We start from the raw sequence: 17,043 nt of genomic DNA, 5'->3' as shown, positions 1-17,043 counted from the left end.
CCCGAGAGGAGAATGGAGGAGAAGGGATTGCGACGTGACCATCCCCCCTGGGGGGTGATTTCTCGCTTTCTGTCTCTATGTCTCTCTCTGTCTGGCGAGCGCACGCGCCCTATAGCGAAAACCTCTCCAAAATAAAATAAAATAAAATAAATGGATGAGTAAGTAAAACTTTTTAAAAGAATTATTTTATTTAACTTTATTTATTTATTTATTTTAATTTGACCAGAGAGGGACAGAAAGAGAGAGAGGGCGAAAGCGAGAAAGCAAGCCACCAGGTCCGGGACTTGAACTGCAATCAGCCATGTGGGAGTCCAGCGCCCTTAACTACCACACCACTTACCAGCCCCAGATGAGTAAATAAAATTTTAAAAATAAATCTAGAGGGAGAAGTCTCAGCAGAAAATCTTCATATTTAGTTGAGGAAAGCAATATTTCACAGCTCAATTCAGTATCCGTCTCAGAATCCTTTTCTTTTCTTTTCTTCTTTCTTTTATCTTTTAGGATTTTATCATAGGGCACATGCACTTGCCAGAGATAGGGAAAGTGAGAAATCATCCCCCAGGGGGGAATGGCCACACCAAAATCCCTTCCCTCTTGGGATTTTGGGCACCCATATGCATGCACCCAGAGTGATTTTTAAGCCTCCTGGTCTGGGTCCCAAACCATTGTTGGCCATGTGGGAATCTAGCGCCTTAATCATCATGCCACCTGCTAGTCCCCCCTTTTATTTTTTTGGCCAGAGGACTCATACACTCTTCAGAGAGAGAGAGGGAACACCCTTAATGAGGCATATGGCCATGCTGCAATCCTTTTTCCTACATTGTTCTATCCATTAGGACTTGGAGCATACATGCATGCATGTTCTGCCCTTAAGCCCTTGGGTCATACTCGAACCTGTCAGCCATGTGGGATCTGGCTCCCTGAACCACCAAGGTATGAGACTGGCCACTCTTCAAACTTCCTTCTCTACCTACCTCCTTCTCTTTGAGAACTGCCTTGGAGCTCTCAATTTCATTTCCCTTATTTCCTTCCCCAGTGCTCACTTTTCCTACCGGTTATTTCCCCGGGCACCTCCATCCTGTACCTTTGAGTTCACAGATTCCTCTTTCACAAAACATAAGTGTGAATTTGACCGTGGTAATTACTTTTGCTGTGCGGCTGGTGAGCTTAAAGAAAAACTGGCAGAGAGCATCGTGAACGTTGAGGTTTGGAGTTCTAAGGCAGTCCTAATATGGTCAGAGAAAAAGCCATTATTCACAAGTGTCAGTTGGCAGCTGCTACCTGTCTGGCAATTCTGTCCAGATCTCTCTGGCCCAGAGGTGTCAGTTTGTGGCCCACATTTTGGTCCTTTTCCACCATTTTTAGCCTCTCTAGGGCTTGGAAGACCTGGTGGGCCACACTCTTGGAGACTCAGCTGAAGTGGCTGGGCATGACATTGCTCTGCATTTCCCACCTCCCACCCCCCCAGAGATCCTGGTCATGGAGCCAACCCAGTACCACCCAGAGATATAGGTGCCATGCTGTGGAAGCAGCTCGTGTGTACAACCAGTTCTCATCACAGGGAGCAAGTTCTTTATGTTTGGCCAGCTTGGCAGCGTCCACCCATTGAGGGGCTTTTAGCTTTCTGGACACTTTGAGGAAGGCTGTCAAAACTGATGAACTTGCGCTGGTTCACGTCTTTTACAGTAATTCCAGGTGTCATGTGGCCTCCCCACTGCCAGCCAGGGGAGAAGGCTGCCTCTTAAGTTTAAGGGCATAACATAATCCATCTGATTTTGGATGGCCTGGAACCTTTTCATACAACGTCGCTTTTGCCATCCTCTCCACTTTTTGAGAGAGGGGGATGACCAGCACCTTGAGTGGCTAGTTTCAGGGTAGCATGCAGAGAAAAGCAGCTTCTCAACCCTTTTCATAGTGTTGTGCTTCTTGTCTTATTTGTAGATAATGACTGTCAGATGGGCTGGCATAGCAAGCCAGTAAGGCAGATTTGGACCTTTCTGTATGCCCAGTATACGCCGCCCCCCCAGCCCACTAACTTATAATATAAAAACGGGGGGGTATTTTTCCTCCTTCAGATGAGTTTATAACAGTTACTAGTATTTATTTAGCACATACTATATGCTAGATAAGGTGCTAGATATTTAGAAGCATTATCTGATTATATCCGACAGCAATCCTATGCTGTATGAGTAGGCTGTAAGAGTAACCACCATACTGAGTTCCCCTTCCTAAATCAAATGCAAGTGATCGAATATCCAGACAGCTGTCCCTTTCTCAGTGCTTATGGGAGCAGAGATGGGGACAGAGCACTGACTGTATTTGTTCCAGGAGAAAATGATATTGAAAACAACACAAGCCTTTGGAGGTCAATTCGTTTGGTAGTTTTGTTTTTCTTTTTCCCCTTTAGTAGACCACAAAATATAAAACAGAAAAAGCAGAGCTTTATTGATTGAAGAAGAGTGAGGTACTACAGTGTTCTCTGCTGTGCCTTCTTTCCCATCCAAACTACTAATAATCTAGGGGCCAGAAGGTGGTATGGTGATTAAGGTGTTGGACTCCCACATGGCTGACCAAGGTTCGAGTTGACCTGGTGGCTTGCTTTCTCATTTTTCTCTGTTTCTCTGTGTCTCTCTCTGGTGCATGCCCATGTCCTATAACAAAATTTTTTAAATGGTAAAAATAGTAAATAAATTGAGAAACAAAACAAAACAAAACAAAACAAAACAAAAAAACAACTACTAATCTAGGGGCATGGTAGTTAAGGCAGCTGGATCCCCCTGGCTGACTGTGCAGTTTGAGTCCTGGACAGCTTGAAAAACATGCCAGGCACGTGTGTGTCTGCTCAAAATCCCAAGAAGAAAGTGCAGGAGAAGAGGCCATGCATGGTCATCTCCCCCTCCCTGGAAGTGCTTTCTCACTTTGCCTCTCTCTCTTTGTCTCTCTCTGGCAAATGCATGAACCCCATAGCAAAATTAAAATAATAAACAAACAAACAAACAAAAAACCTATAATCTTGGGGCCAGCAGGTGGTGTCATGGTTGAGGGTGCTGGATTCCCACGTGGCTGATTGCAGTTCATGTCCTGGACCTGGCGGCTTGCTTTCTCGCTTTCTCCCTCTCTTTCTCACTCTGTCCCTCTCTGGTCAAATTAAAATAAATAAATAAAGTTAAAGAAAATAAAGAAAAGAAAAGCCTCTAATCAAGAGTCAGCCAGTGGGGAACCAGCAGTTAGCGTAATGGTTATGTCACTGGACTCCCACGTAGTCGACCGCGGTTTGCGCCCCAGACCCGGTGGCTTAAAACTCACACCAGGCACATGTGCGTGCGTGACCAAGATCCCGAGAGGAGAATGGAGGAGAAGGGATTGCGGCGTGACCAACCCCCTGAGGGGTGATTTCTCGCTTTCTGTCTCTATGTCTCTCTCTGTCTGGCGAGCGCACGCGCCCTATAGTGAAAACCTCTCAAAAAAAAAAAAAAAAAAAGAGTCAGCCAGTGGCATGATGGTTAATGTGGCAGGATCCTATGTGGTCACTGCACAGTGTGAGTTCTGGACCCAGCAGCTTGAAAAACACACTGGCTTGTGCATGGGCATGCCCAAAATCCTGAGAGGAAAGTGGAGGAGAAGGGATTGAGCAGTGACCATCCCCCTTGGGGTGCTTTCTCATTCTCTCTCTCTCTCCTTCCTGTCTGTCTCTGGTGAATGCAGTTGCCCTACAGCAAATACAAAATAAGTAAATGAAACTACTAATCAACTCCAACTTTCTCATTTTATGTATGAGGAGAATAAGGCCAAAGGGGACGTAAAAAGGAGCTAGTTAGGGTCACATGGTGAGTTGTGGCAAAACTCCAACTATAACCCATATCTAACTTCTAGGTCAGTGCTTTTTCAACTGACAGGCCTTGTTCTCTTAGACTTCCTAAGTGGGCCTGATGTCAGTATTGCCAGGGCCGGGACTGTAGGAAAGGGCTGGAATTGCATGACACTGATTTGGTCTTCCTGGGTAAGATCTCAGTGAATTCCTGGTAGTTTTTTGTTTGGGGATGAACTGGTCTTTCTTTTTTTTCTTTTGTAGACCTGATCTTTGGCTCTCTCATTACCCCACTTTCCTGCTGGCATGAGTCAGTGAGGGAGGACACTGTAACCTCTCACCTATACAGAGTTGCTCTTCTGGGTCAGTAGGTAGCTTGGAGATTAAGGCGCTGGACTCCCACATGGCCAACTGTGGAGTCCCAATCCTGGCAACTTGAAAAAATCACACTGGTTACATGTATATATTTGCCCAAAATCACAAGAGGAGACTGGAGACGGGACTGTGGTGTGGCCAAGTCCCCAGGGGGTGATTTCTCACTTCCCTCTCTCTGTCTCTCTCTGGTGAGCACACATGCCCTATGGCAAAAGCAAACAAACAAACAAAAATTAGTTTCTTCTTGGCTAGACTCCACGTAAACTAGGGTGGGGAAGCAGTAGTAACATCTCCTAATTTCCTTTTTATTGATCTCTTACAGCCTGGTCCTTCAGAAAAGTCCAAGGAAATGACTAGGCTGGAAGAGAGAAGCAGTCTCTGAGGAGCACCAGAATAGGGTGGGGAAAGATAAGGAACAGTGAAGATCCGGGCTCTGGTTCCAGGCCCAATATCTGCCCTTTTATTCCTTCTCAACCCCTGACCCCTAATGGTCCCTCTGATGATGCTATGCCTGAGAGGGGCCATACCCAGACTGTCTTTTAACTTCTTAAATTTACTTCACTGTTCTATTTTCTTGACTCTTTAAGTTTCCTGGGATTGGGTTCTGCATCCCGAAAACCCATCTCTGAATCTCCAAGGCCCAGCATAGTCTTTTCACAAAATAGGAATTAGCACATATTTAAAAAAGACATCTTTGGGGAAAAAATAATCCAGGGCTAGCAAGTGGCATAGTGGTTGTGAGGCTGGATTCCCACATGGTCAACCGTGGTTTTAGTCCCGAACGAGGAGCTTGCAACTTACACCATGTGCATACAGCCGTATGTGTCTCCTCCCCTCCACCTCCCCACTCCAAGGAGAATGCAGGAAAAGGGACTGTGTGTGGCCATGGGGGGGGGGGATGATTTCTTGCTTTCTCTCTCTCTGTCTCTATATCTACGACGAGAGTATATAGCAAAAAATATCTATCTTTAAAAAAAAAAATCCTTGAGAATAATAGTCATAGCCATCCCCTGGCCTATAGCTTGGGAAGACCTTCTTAGGCAGGACCTTATTCGCTCCTACTTGGATGTCGCCAGGCTTAGGCAGGCTGAAGCCACTACATTACCCCCGCGCTAGAGGTGGAAAATCCAGTAGCCACGCTGCAATCACCTAGCAGTAATGCACCCCAATAGGACTCGCTTCACATCCCCGCATCTCCGACGGCTTTTTGCGCGGAGCCTGCTGGGACTTGTAGTCCTATGCCCTGGTAGTCCATATGGACTGGACTACAATGACCAGCATGCTCTGCGCTCGGCACCCCCTTCTCTTTCAGCCTCCAGCTTCGCCAGGGAGGCTCGACGGACCTGCTGACAGGGGACAGAGATGGCGGCGACTCTGGGCAGCGGGGAGCGCTGGACAGAAGGTACCGATCCTGGCCGGAGGGTGGAACAGGGCTGCATTTGGGAGAGATCGTTAGTGGGGCTCCTGAAGGAGCATAAGGCTGAGATCCTGGGTCTGAGGCCTGTGAGAAGATGCTGAGCCGGAGTAGGATTGCGAAGGGGTGGAGGACCGCCCAGAGTAAGGGCCGGGATGGCCCAGGCTCCGGACCCTGCTGGGACCATGGTGCCACGGCAGCAGACGACTTGTTGCCTCCGGGTTCCCACCCCGCTCAGACCCGTGCTCTGCTCTGGGCCCGCGGCAATCTGATCCTGCCTGCCCCAGGGTGACTGGAGGGCCCGTGGGGAGCAGCGGTCTCCCGCATCTCGCTTACTCCGCCCTTGTCTGCAGCCCAAGTGGGCTGCTTGACCCTCGATCTGGCCTCATTTCCTCCCTCCAGTCCTCATCCAGACCGATAGGCCGGCCTTTTCTGTCCTACGGTCAGGCAAAAATAGCGATCCGGTACCTGTTATGTACCCTGCAGTATGCTCACCCACCAGCTGGGATTTGACAGAGGTGGGCGCCTGAGCGCACAGAACTCCCAGTCCACCGACAGCGGTTTGACAGATAAACAGCCAATTTCAAAACAGGGACCACACAGCCAGGTCAGCAGTTTAGTGAACATAGCGACAAGCCACCAGCCTGATGTCAAAGGAGGCTTCATGAAAGTGTTAAAGTTGTGACATGAAGGATGCAGTGGAATTAGCCAGGCAGACGTAGTTACTCTTGGCAGAGTGTCAAGAAGCAGTGGGTAGTCATTACCAGATGTTAAAGCCTGTCCCAGATCCTCTAGATAAGAAGTAAGTATTCTGCCCTCTTTGACTGGATTGCTTATGACCCTTTTATGTTCTGTGGGCATTAATGATTTGTTGAATCTTTTCCCATTAAACTATAACCTCTTTGTGGTCAGGAGTAAGTCTTGCCCATGTATCCCTCTGATCTACCTAGCCAAGTGTCTTGGTACATATTAGTTATGTATGTATACACGCTCAAGAGAGACAGAGACAAAAAACACCCCCACGGTTTACCATCCTATCAGGCTCCTGGGCACACGGGCTAATAGGGTTGGGATTCTGAACCTAGGTGAACTGTGTGGGATCTGGCTTCCTCTGTGTCGTGCCTAACCCCTACACTATGGGGCAGACCCACATGTTATTTCTATAACTGTTAGCTTGAAAGGAACTAACTCTTCTCCACTTTATTTGTTTATTTAAGTTTTGCTATGGGGTGCATGTGCTTGCCAGAGAAAGAGAGAGAGGGCAAGAGAAATCACACCCTGGGGGAATGGCCATACCACAATCCCTTCTCCTCCGTTTTCCTTTCAGGATTTTAGGCATGCTCACACACACACCAATGTGATTTTCAAGCTGCTGGGTCCAAGACTCCAGCCATGCCATCAGCCATGTGGAATGCAGGACCTTAACCTACATACCACCTCCTGGTTCTTTCTTTCTTTATTTTTAAAGTTTATTTTTATTCTATGATTGAGAGACTCCCCACAGAGTCTTGATGCTGTGATTCACCCCCAAATTCAGCCAGCCTTGGAACATGGACACGCACATGCCCAGCATCTCAGGGAGATTTCCGGAAGTGAACCAATAACCTTCCCATGTGGGTCTGCCTTGCAGGGCATCAAGTTTTACTGTTGTGCCAATGCCTGGCTCCTCCTTTCTACTTTAAATCTTAGCGGTAGGAAGCATTGCAACAAAAAATATTTTGTGGGCAATGTCACATCTGACCAAGGACCATAGAGAAATAGGCTCCGCCCATGCCTTGCTGCAATGAAGGCAACATATTAGGAAAATGTTCCTTGAGCCCTTTTTCTGGCTCTAAGTCAAGATTGTTGACTGAAGATATGGTGGACATTATGGTATGCTTCATGTTTCTGCATTTATATATTTTTCTTGGCCACTTCTCGTATGTTCTATATTGTTTTTTCAGGAAAGATGCTTATTCAAGTTTATATAGATGCTTAAAAGTCAGTGGCCCTAGAATTAAACAGGTAGCAAAATTGATTTGTGGGGTCAGACAGAGGCCTAATGGAGGAGCTATTGCTTTGCAGCTTACATTGATGCAGTTAGAAGAAACAAATACCCTGAAGACAGACCTCCTGAGAGTCATGACCCCTGTGGTTGCTGTAACTGCATGAAGGCATACAAGGAAAAGAAGTCTGAGAATGAGCGGAATCAGACCCGGCAGAGTGAAGGGAGCTCCACTTATACTGAGGAACAGTTGCTTGGTGTACAAAGGTGAGCATGTGGTGGGATTAAAACTCGACAATGAAAAGACAAATGACCCAATTGGAAAATGGGTAAAGGATCTGAATAGGCATTCTTCCAAAGAAGATATACAAACGGTAAATAAGCACATGAAAAGTTGCTCAACATTATTAGTCATCTGGGAAATGCAAATCAAAAAGTGAGATCTCATTCCACTCCACACTTGCTAGGATGGCTAGCACCAAAAAGATAGATAATAATAAGTGCTGATGAAGATGTGGAGAAATGGGAACCCTTGTGTATTGGTGGTAGGAATATAAAATGGTGCAGTTTGGAAAACAGTGTGGCAGTTCCTCTGAATGTTAAATATAGCACATGACCTAGCAAGTTACTGCTAAGTACATAGCAAGAGAAATAAAAACATACTTCTGCACAAAAACTTTTACGTGAATGTTCATACAGCATAATGTATATTCACCTCAAAATGGAAACAACCCAAATGTCCATTAGTTGATGAGTGGATATGGGGCATATCCATACAATGAAATTTTATTTACTAATAAAAAGGCATAAAGTACAGATGCTTTTTGACTTTCAGTGGGGTTCCATGCCTATAAACCTGTTGTAAGTTGAAAATATCGTAAGTCGAAAATACACTTAATACACCTTACCTAGCAAACATAGTTTGGTATGTCCATACTATGTCCCTGCGTCCCTGCATTTAGGATATAACAACATAACTACATTTAGTTTAGCCTATGGTTGGGCAAAAGAACCTAACACAAAGCCTATTTTATATGAAAATATTGAAAATCTCATGTACTTTACTAAAGTACTGAAAGTAAAAAGCAGACTGGTCATATGGAGACTTGAGGTATGGTTTCTACTGAATGCATTATCACTTTTACACCATCATAAAGTCAAACCATCGGTAAGTCTGGGACCATCTGTACTGATAAATGTGACAATACTGATGAGCCTCGAGACCATTGTGCTAAGTGAAAGAAACCAGACACAAAAGGCCACACGTTGTATAATTCCTTTTGTGAAATATTCAGAATAAGCAAGTCTGTAGAGACAGAAAGTAGATTAGTAGTTGCCAAGAGAGAGGGAGTGGAATGATTGCAAAGGGGTATAAGGTGTCTTTCTTTTTTTTTTCTTTTACTTTTTTTATTTTTATTTTTTTGCCAGACGGTGTGTGCACTTACTGAAGAGAAACAGAGAGACAGAAAGAGAAGAGGCGAAATCATCCCCTATGAGGAATGGTCATGCTGCAATCCCTTCCTCATTTCTCCCTCCCTTCAAGTTTTGATGTACAAAACTCACACAAGCCCAACATGATTTTTGTTTTTTTTTTTTTCTTTTTTTGGAGAGGTTTTTGCTGTAGGGTGCATGCCCTCGCCAGAAAGACAGAGAGAGACAGAGAGACAGAAAGCGAGAACTCACTCCCCGGGGGGATGGCCACACTGCAATCCCTTATCCTCCGTCCTCATTCCAGGATTTTGGGTACTCATGCACATGGCACCTGGTGTGAGTTTCAAGCCTCCGGGTCTGGGACTCAAACCTCAGCCAGCCATGTGGGAGTCCAGCACCTTAACCACTATACATCTGCTGCCCCATCACTCTGGTTTTTCTTTGCTTTTTTTTTTTTTTATTTGTTTTTTGTTGTTTTAATTCTGTTTTTAAAATTTTCATTTTTATTTATAGTATAATAAATGTTGATAGGTGTAATTTATATAAATAAACAAAAGTTCTGGACCAGCTGGTGGTGTGGTGTGGTAATTAAGGCACTAAATCCCAATGGCTGACTGTGGTTTGAATCCCACACCTGGCAGATGCACATGTGTGTGCATGCCCAAAATCCCAGCAGGAGAATGGAGAAGGGATTGCAGTGTGGCCATCCCCCTTATGGGGGTGATTCCTTACTTTCCCTCTCTCTCTTTCTTTCTCTGGTGGGCACAAGTGCCATATGGCACAGATCTAAAACACAGACACACAATTTTTTTAAAAAAAGTTCTTTCAGAGTTTTTAGGGGAAAAAAATTAAATTGATTTAGTTTTCCTGAGACAGAGACAGAGACAGGCATCCCTTCACCCCAATTTCTGCTGGCCCACATTATGGGGGTGCATACCTGCATGCCCTGGGAGGTTCCAGGATGCAAACCTGAGACTCTCCCCACATAGATTCAGTTGTTATCACTGTGCCACTACCTGAACCTGATCAGTCATTTTTAAGTGTATGAAAGATTTCTGAAATCAAAAAGTTTAGAACTGCCACTCTAGTCTAAACTATTATCCTAAAATGGGCCTGGCAGCATACACCTATTGTCTCAACTACTTTGGAGGCTAAGACAGGAGGATCACAAGTTCAAGGTCAGCCTGGGCAACGGAGTGAGGCCCTGTCTCAAAAAAATAAAATAAAATAAAATAAAATAAAATAAAAAGGGTGAAAGACATTAAACTATTATCCTATATCTTTTTTTATCTCTCTCTGTTATGGATCAATCTCTAAGATATATTGCTGGTTAAAAAAAAAAAAGAGAGAGAGAATGTTGGACAGGTCCAATGGCCTGAGAGTTGAAGGAGCTGGATTCTACCTGACTGGTCACTGTTCAAGTCCTGACCCCTGCAGCTTGTGGGACAGGCTGGCATGTTCACTTGTATGCCCCAAATCCCAACAGGATGGAGAAATGGAGGAGAGGATTGCAGCATGACTACTCTATTGAAGGGTGCTTCTCCTTTTTTCTCTGTTTGTCTCTGTTGAGCATGTGCACCCTCTGGCAATTAAAAAAAGTACATTGAGGGCCAGCAGGTGGCGTGGTGATTAAGATGCTAGCCTCCCACATGGCCAACCATAGTTTGAGTCCCAGACATGGCAGCTTAAAAATCATGCCAGATGCATGTACATGCATGTCCAAAATCCTAACAGGAGAATGGAAAAGGGATTGCAGCATGGCCATCTTCCCTGGTGGGTGATTTCTCACATTCCTTCTCTGTCTCTGTATCTCCAGCGAGCATACACACCCTGTGGCAAAACCTAAAATAAATAAATAAATAAATAAAATGTACATTGAAAAAAGAGGAAAAGAAAGGGTCAGAAAGTCGTGTGGTGATGGGACCAGCAGTTAGTGTAATGGTTATGTCACTGGACTCCCACGTAGTTGACCGCGTTCAACTCCTGGCCCCGGTGGCTTAAACTCATGCTGGGTGTGTGTGCATGCGTGCCCAAGATCCCAAGAGGAGAATGGAAGAGAAGGGATTGCGGCATGGCCATCCCCTCTGGGGGGTGTGATTTCTCGCTTTCTGTCTCTCTGTCTCTCTCTGTCTGTCTGGCAAGCGCACGCGCCCTATAGCAAAAACCTCTCAAAAAAAAAAAAGAAAGTCGTGTGGTGGTTAGGGCACTGGACTCCCACATGGCCAACTATGGTTCAGGTCCCAGACCTGGCAGTTTGCTTTTTCACTTTCTCTCTCTCTTTGTCTCTCTGGTGAGCACACATGTCTTATAGCAAATTTGATAGTAATAATAAGTAAAATTAAGTAATTTTTTTTAAAAAGAGGAAAATGTAGAAGGCAATTATAATTTATTTACTTTTTTTTTTTTTTTTTAATTTGCCCAGAGAGGGAAAGTGAGAAAAAAACCAACGGACTCAAACTGTGGTTGGCCATGCAGGAGTCCAGCACCCTTAACCACCACACCACCTGCCAGCCCCTGTTACTATTATTTTTAAATTTCACCAAAGAGAGACAGAGAGAGAGAGAAAGGGAAAGTGAGAAATCAAGCCCGCCCAGGACTCAAACCACGGTCAGCCATGTGGAAATCCAGAGCCTTTTACCACCACACCACCTGCTGGCCCCCAAAGTTAACTTTTTAGAAACACAGCCAGGAGGAGAAAAGAGAGCGAGAGAAATAAATAAACAAACATGGTGGCTAGATGTTTCTTCTGGCTTTGTTGTCGTATGGGTCACCTCTCATGGTCTTAGCCTGAACCGTGGTAGAAGCATTACCATACTTGTTCTACCCATTGTAGGGTGATAAGAGGGCTGAAAAGTAGATGTAAGAGTACTTTGAAAAGCATTCAAGTCTGGGTGGGAAGAGGTTAATGACTCTGAATGTTTCACTAACACATTTACTAATTTTTTTTTTTTTAAGAGACAGATTTTTTGCTACAGGGCACATGTGCTTGCTGGAGAAACAGACAGAAAGCGAGAAATCATCCTGCCAGCAGGGATAACCATGCCGCAATCCCTTCTCCTCCATTCTCTAGGGATTTGGGGCATGTACGCACATGTGCCCAGCATGTTTAAAGCCACTGAGTCCAGGACTCAAACTGCGGTTGGCCACGTGGGAGTTCAGCGATGTAACCATTACACCATCTGCTGGTCCCTGTTTATTAATGTTTTTTAAGGTTTGTTTTGGGTGTCACAGATGGAGGGAGGATTGATATATGATGTTAGTTGTTTACAAGGATCCTTTGCATACCTACATGTTTCTGTTTGTTTTTTTAGGATCAAGAAATGTAGAAATTATTATGAAATTCTGGGAGTTTCTCGAAATGCAACTGATGAAGAACTTAAGAAAGCTTATAGAAAACTAGCCCTGAAATTTCACCCTGATAAGAACTGTGCTCCTGGAGCAACGGATGCTTTCAAAGGTCTGATCCTGAACTCATGCTTAATTCTGCCCTTGTAATGGTTAATCACACCAAGTAGATTTTAGCCTCCCCTGTGGTTTTTTTGTTTTTGTTTTTTTAATGAATGAATTAATGTATTTATTTATTTGGAGAGGTATTGCTATAGGGTGCATGCATTCACCAGAAAGACAGAGAGAGACAGAGAGACAAAAACGAGAAATCACCCCCCAGGAGCATGGCTATGCCGCATTCCTTTCTCCTCTATTCTCATTGCGGGATCTTGGGCATGCACACACGTGTGCCTGGCATGAGTTTAAGCCGCTGGGTCCAGGACTCGAACCACAGTTGACTACATGGGAGTCCAGAGACGTAGCCATTACACCATCCATTGGTCCCCATATTTTTTTATTTTAATTTGACTAGAGAGAGAGAGAAAGAGAGAGAAAGAGGGAAAATTAGACAGTAAGCTGCTAGGTTCAGGACTCAAACCATGATCAGCTATGTGGGAGTCCAGCGCCCTAACCACCACGCCACCTGCCAGCCCCTATAGTTGTTTTACAAGGCCATATACAGGGTTTTTTCTTCCTGCTTTACCTCATAAGTAGGATTATTAGCATAATTTCCTCCTTCCTTTGTCTGGGTACTTTTATTTCTTTTGGAAAAAATATTTGGTTTCCTTTGGAACTACTCATTCATTGATTCGGCAAATATTTACTGAAGACTGGTCTATGTGCCAGATGCCTAGGAAAATAAAACAATTTCTCTTTATTTTTTAAGTTTATTTCTTCCTTTCTTTCATGAGAGAAAGACAGAAAGAGAGACTCCATCCGCAAACAGGGTTCTCATGCTGCAATCCACACCCAACCTTAGCTAGCCGAGATCGTGGGCATGTGCACCTGAGCACACCCAGCATGTACCAGGAAACCTGGGGATGTGAACCCAGGGCCTCGTATATGGCTCAGCACTGCAGTGCATTGTGTTACCCTTGCCCTGCTGCAGCTGGTCGAGAACACAGATCTGATGCACGAGAGGACTGGCGGGTTGGAGGGCATTTCCTCAACATGTCTGGCACTTGCAGTGATTGGCAATGTGAATTCAAGGATGAGTCCTGACTTCTAGGGCAACTGGGATGACTCAAGGACTGTAGATTAGGAGATAACTCTTCTTTCAGCAATTGTTAGTTCATCTGATTCCAATGTCGTTTTTGGCTTAATAAACTAGATTGTTAAAACTTTCAAACTACCAGGTGATGTGGAGGTTAAGGTGCTGGATCCCACATGACCGAGTGTGTGGTTCCAGACCTGGACCTGGCACCCTGAAAATCATGTCAGGCACATGTGCGTGCATGCCCAAAATCCCGAGAGAATGGAGGAGAAGGAATTGTGGAATGACATTTCCTCCTGGGGATGATTTCTGTTTACCTTTCTCATCTCTCTTTGGTGGGTGCATGTAACCTATAGCAAAAAATGAAAAAACTTAAAAAAAAAAAAAAAAGAGAGAGAGAGAGAAAGAAAGAAAAACCTCAAAGGTCAGCACTTTGGGAAACTTTCCAGGCCCTAAATCTCTCCCTGGGCTCCTGTGAAATGGTTCAGCACCAGTAAACTCTGGGCTCTTCATCACTGTGGTAACCTCAGCTATAGCCAAGACAGTGCTCATGGGCTGCTTCTTGTTGGTTGCAGCAATAGGAAATGCCTTCGCAGTCCTGAGCAATCCTGACAAGAGACTCCGCTACGACGAATATGGAGATGAACAGGTGACTTTCACCGCCCCTCCAGCCAGGCCTTATAGTTATTACAGGGACTTTGAAGCTGACATCACTCCAGAAGAGCTATTCAATGTCTTCTTTGGAGGACATGTTCCTACAGGTTAGTACCCCAAAATTATTGTCCTTAAAAATATTTGACTTAGAGCTCTCAGCAAGCTGCTGTTTGAAGATCCGAGCAGGAAATTGGTATAGTAGAAACAGCGAGAATTTGCAATCAGTTGTAACAGGGGTTTCAGCCAACCTCCTGCTGTACATGATTCTCACCAAATCGTTCAGTGTCTCTGATCTGTTTCCTCACCTGAAAAAGTGGAACTGATAATAATATCTACTTCACAGGACCAGCAGATGGCATAATGGTTATGTTGCTGGACTCCCACATGGCTGACTGAGGTTCGAGTCCCAGACCCAGCAGCTTGAAACTCACATTGGCTACATGTGCGTTCATGCCCAAAATTCTGAGAGGAGAGTGGAGGAGAAGGGACTGTGGCATGGTCATTCTCTTTGGTGAGCACATGTGCCCTATAGCAAAAATCTCTGTAATAATAATAGTAATATCTACTGCACATGATTGCTGTTAGGATTAGATGTTTCTTTAAAGAATGATATATTTTTTATTTTATTTATTATTTTTTTTGAGAGCTCTTTGCTATAGGCCATATGCACTCACTGGAGAGATAGAGACAGAAAATGAGAAATCACTCCCCCCACCCCCCCAAGGAATGGTCACACCATAATCCCCTTCTCCTCCATTCTCCTCTTGGTATTTTGGACACACACGTACATGTGCCCAGTGTGAGCTTTAAGCTGCCAGATGTGGGACTCAAACTGTGATTGACTATGTGGGAGTCCAGCAACATAACCATTACACCATTTGTTGGTCCCTAATTTTATTTATTATTATTATGGGGTTTTTGGAGAGGTTTTTGCTATAGGGTGCGTGTGCTCACCAGAAAGACAGAGAAAGACACAGAGACAGGAAGTGAGAAATCACCCCCCATGGGACCAGCAGTTAGTGTAACGGCTATGTCGCTGGACTCCCATGTAGTCGACCGCGGTTCGTGTCCCGGACCCGCTGGTTTAAAACTCACACCAGGTGCGTGTGCGTGCGTGCCCAAGATCCCGAGAGGAGAATGGAGGAGAAGGGACTGTGGAGTGGCCATCCCCCCTGGGGGGTGATTTCTTGCTTTCTGTCTCTCTGTCTCTCTCCTTTCTTTCGGGAAAACACACACACCCTAAAGCAAAAACCTCTCAAAAAAAAAAAAAAAAGTATAAAAAGGGGGCCAGCAGGTGGCAGAGTAGTTAAGATGCTGACCTCCCACATGGCTGACTGCAGTTTGAGTCCCAAACCTGGTAGCTTGCTTTCTGTTTCTTTCTCTCTGTCAAATTGAACGATAATAATAAATAAAAATTAAGTAAATAAGTCTTCTTTTTTTGTTTTTAAAATTATTTTATTTAACTTTATTTATTTATTTTAATTTGACCAGAGAGGGACCAAGAGAAAGAGAGAGAGAGAGTGAGAAAGTGAGAAAGCAAGCCGCCAGGTACAGGACTTGAACCACAGTCAGCCATGTGGGAGTCCAGTGCCTTTAACCAATAGACCACCTGCCGGCTCCAGGTAAATAAACCTTTTAAAAATAAATAAATAAATTGGGCTGGCAGGTGGCATGGTGGTTAAGGGTGCTAGACTCCCACTATGGCCAACTGCGGTTTGAGTCCCAGACCTGGCTGCTTGCTTTCTTACTTTCCTTCTCTGTCTCTCTTTCATTCTATCCCTCTCTGGTCAAATTAAAATAAATAAATAAATAAAGTTAAATAAAATAATTCTTTAAAATAAAGTAATAAATGTAGAAAATGCCTATTGTTATTATCATTATTGCAAAATAGCAGCTATAAAGTGAAAAGTAACCCTAGAGAGTGGAAAGTTGGGATAATTCGATGCCCAGGAAGTAAACTGAATTTTATGAATTGTTATTGAAGATAATAGTGGCAGTCCCGCTGGTGATGTGGTGGTTAAGGCACTGGATGCCACATGGCCAACAGCATGGTTTAAGTCCTAGATCTGGTGGCTTCAAAAACATGCCAGGTGCATGCGCATGTGCGGCCAAAAGGAGAATGGAGAAGGAATTGCAGCATTATTATCCCACTGGCTGTGTGGGGGGGTATTTCTCATTTTTTCTCTCTCCCTCTGCAAAATCCGCATGCCCTATAAATTAAAAATATAATAAAAAACGATAACAGTGACAGTTCAGGCACGGAAACAGATACAAGCATACCAAATAGGATTCATGTCCCAAATGTTCCTTCTCTCCTAGTCTTTTAGGGTTCTCTTGTTGCAAATGAGTATTTCTTCCTTTTTAGGAGAGATTTTTGCTGTAAGGCACATGCACTCACCAGAGAGCCAGAGAGAGAGACAGAGGGCCCCAGAAAGGGAAAAATCACCCCCCAGGGGGATGGCCACACTGCAATCCATTCTCCTCCATTCTCTTCTCAGGATATTTTTTTTTTTTTTAAGAGAGATTTTTGCTATAGGGCACATGCGCTCACCAGAGAGACAGAAAGTGAGAAATCACTCCTAAGAGAAGATGACCACGCTGCAATTCCTTCTCTATTCTCCTTTTGGGATTTTGGGCATGCACGCACATGTGCCTAGTGTGAGTTTTAAGCCTCTGGGTTCAGGACTTGAACCATAGCTGACTACATGGGAGTCCAGAGACATAGCCATTATGCCATTTGCTGGTCCCTGCAAATGAGTATTTAAATGAAGTCTGGGGGACCAGCAGTTGGCATAATGGCTAAAAAAAAAAAAAAAAAAGTCGGGGAAACTTGGACA

At 44.5% G+C, this 17,043-nt stretch overlaps 1 protein-coding gene across 2 annotated transcripts in view; it reads left to right on the top strand.

Annotated features, from left to right (window-relative positions):
* The window catches only part of DNAJC18 (DnaJ heat shock protein family (Hsp40) member C18), a 53,548-nt gene that overhangs the window by 2,026 nt on the left and 34,479 nt on the right, over positions 1 to 17,043 (top strand). For both annotated transcript variants that reach the window (XM_006156187.2, XM_006156186.2), the window contains exons 2-5: positions 5,496 to 5,585; positions 7,662 to 7,848; positions 12,324 to 12,469; positions 14,128 to 14,313. In XM_006156187.2, coding sequence (XP_006156249.1) covers positions 5,546 to 5,585; positions 7,662 to 7,848; positions 12,324 to 12,469; positions 14,128 to 14,313 — 559 coding nt within the window. In that variant the 5' untranslated portion in view covers positions 5,496 to 5,545. The remainder of the gene's footprint in view (positions 1 to 5,495; positions 5,586 to 7,661; positions 7,849 to 12,323; positions 12,470 to 14,127; positions 14,314 to 17,043) is intronic.

The sequence above is a fragment of the Tupaia chinensis genome, unplaced genomic scaffold (genome assembly GCF_000334495.1).
Source record: "Tupaia chinensis unplaced genomic scaffold, TupChi_1.0 Scaffold000484_1, whole genome shotgun sequence".
Taxonomy (NCBI): Eukaryota; Metazoa; Chordata; class Mammalia; order Scandentia; family Tupaiidae; genus Tupaia; species Tupaia belangeri.
Note: the sequence above shows the minus strand (reverse complement) of the source record. Positions and strands in the feature narration are given on the sequence as shown.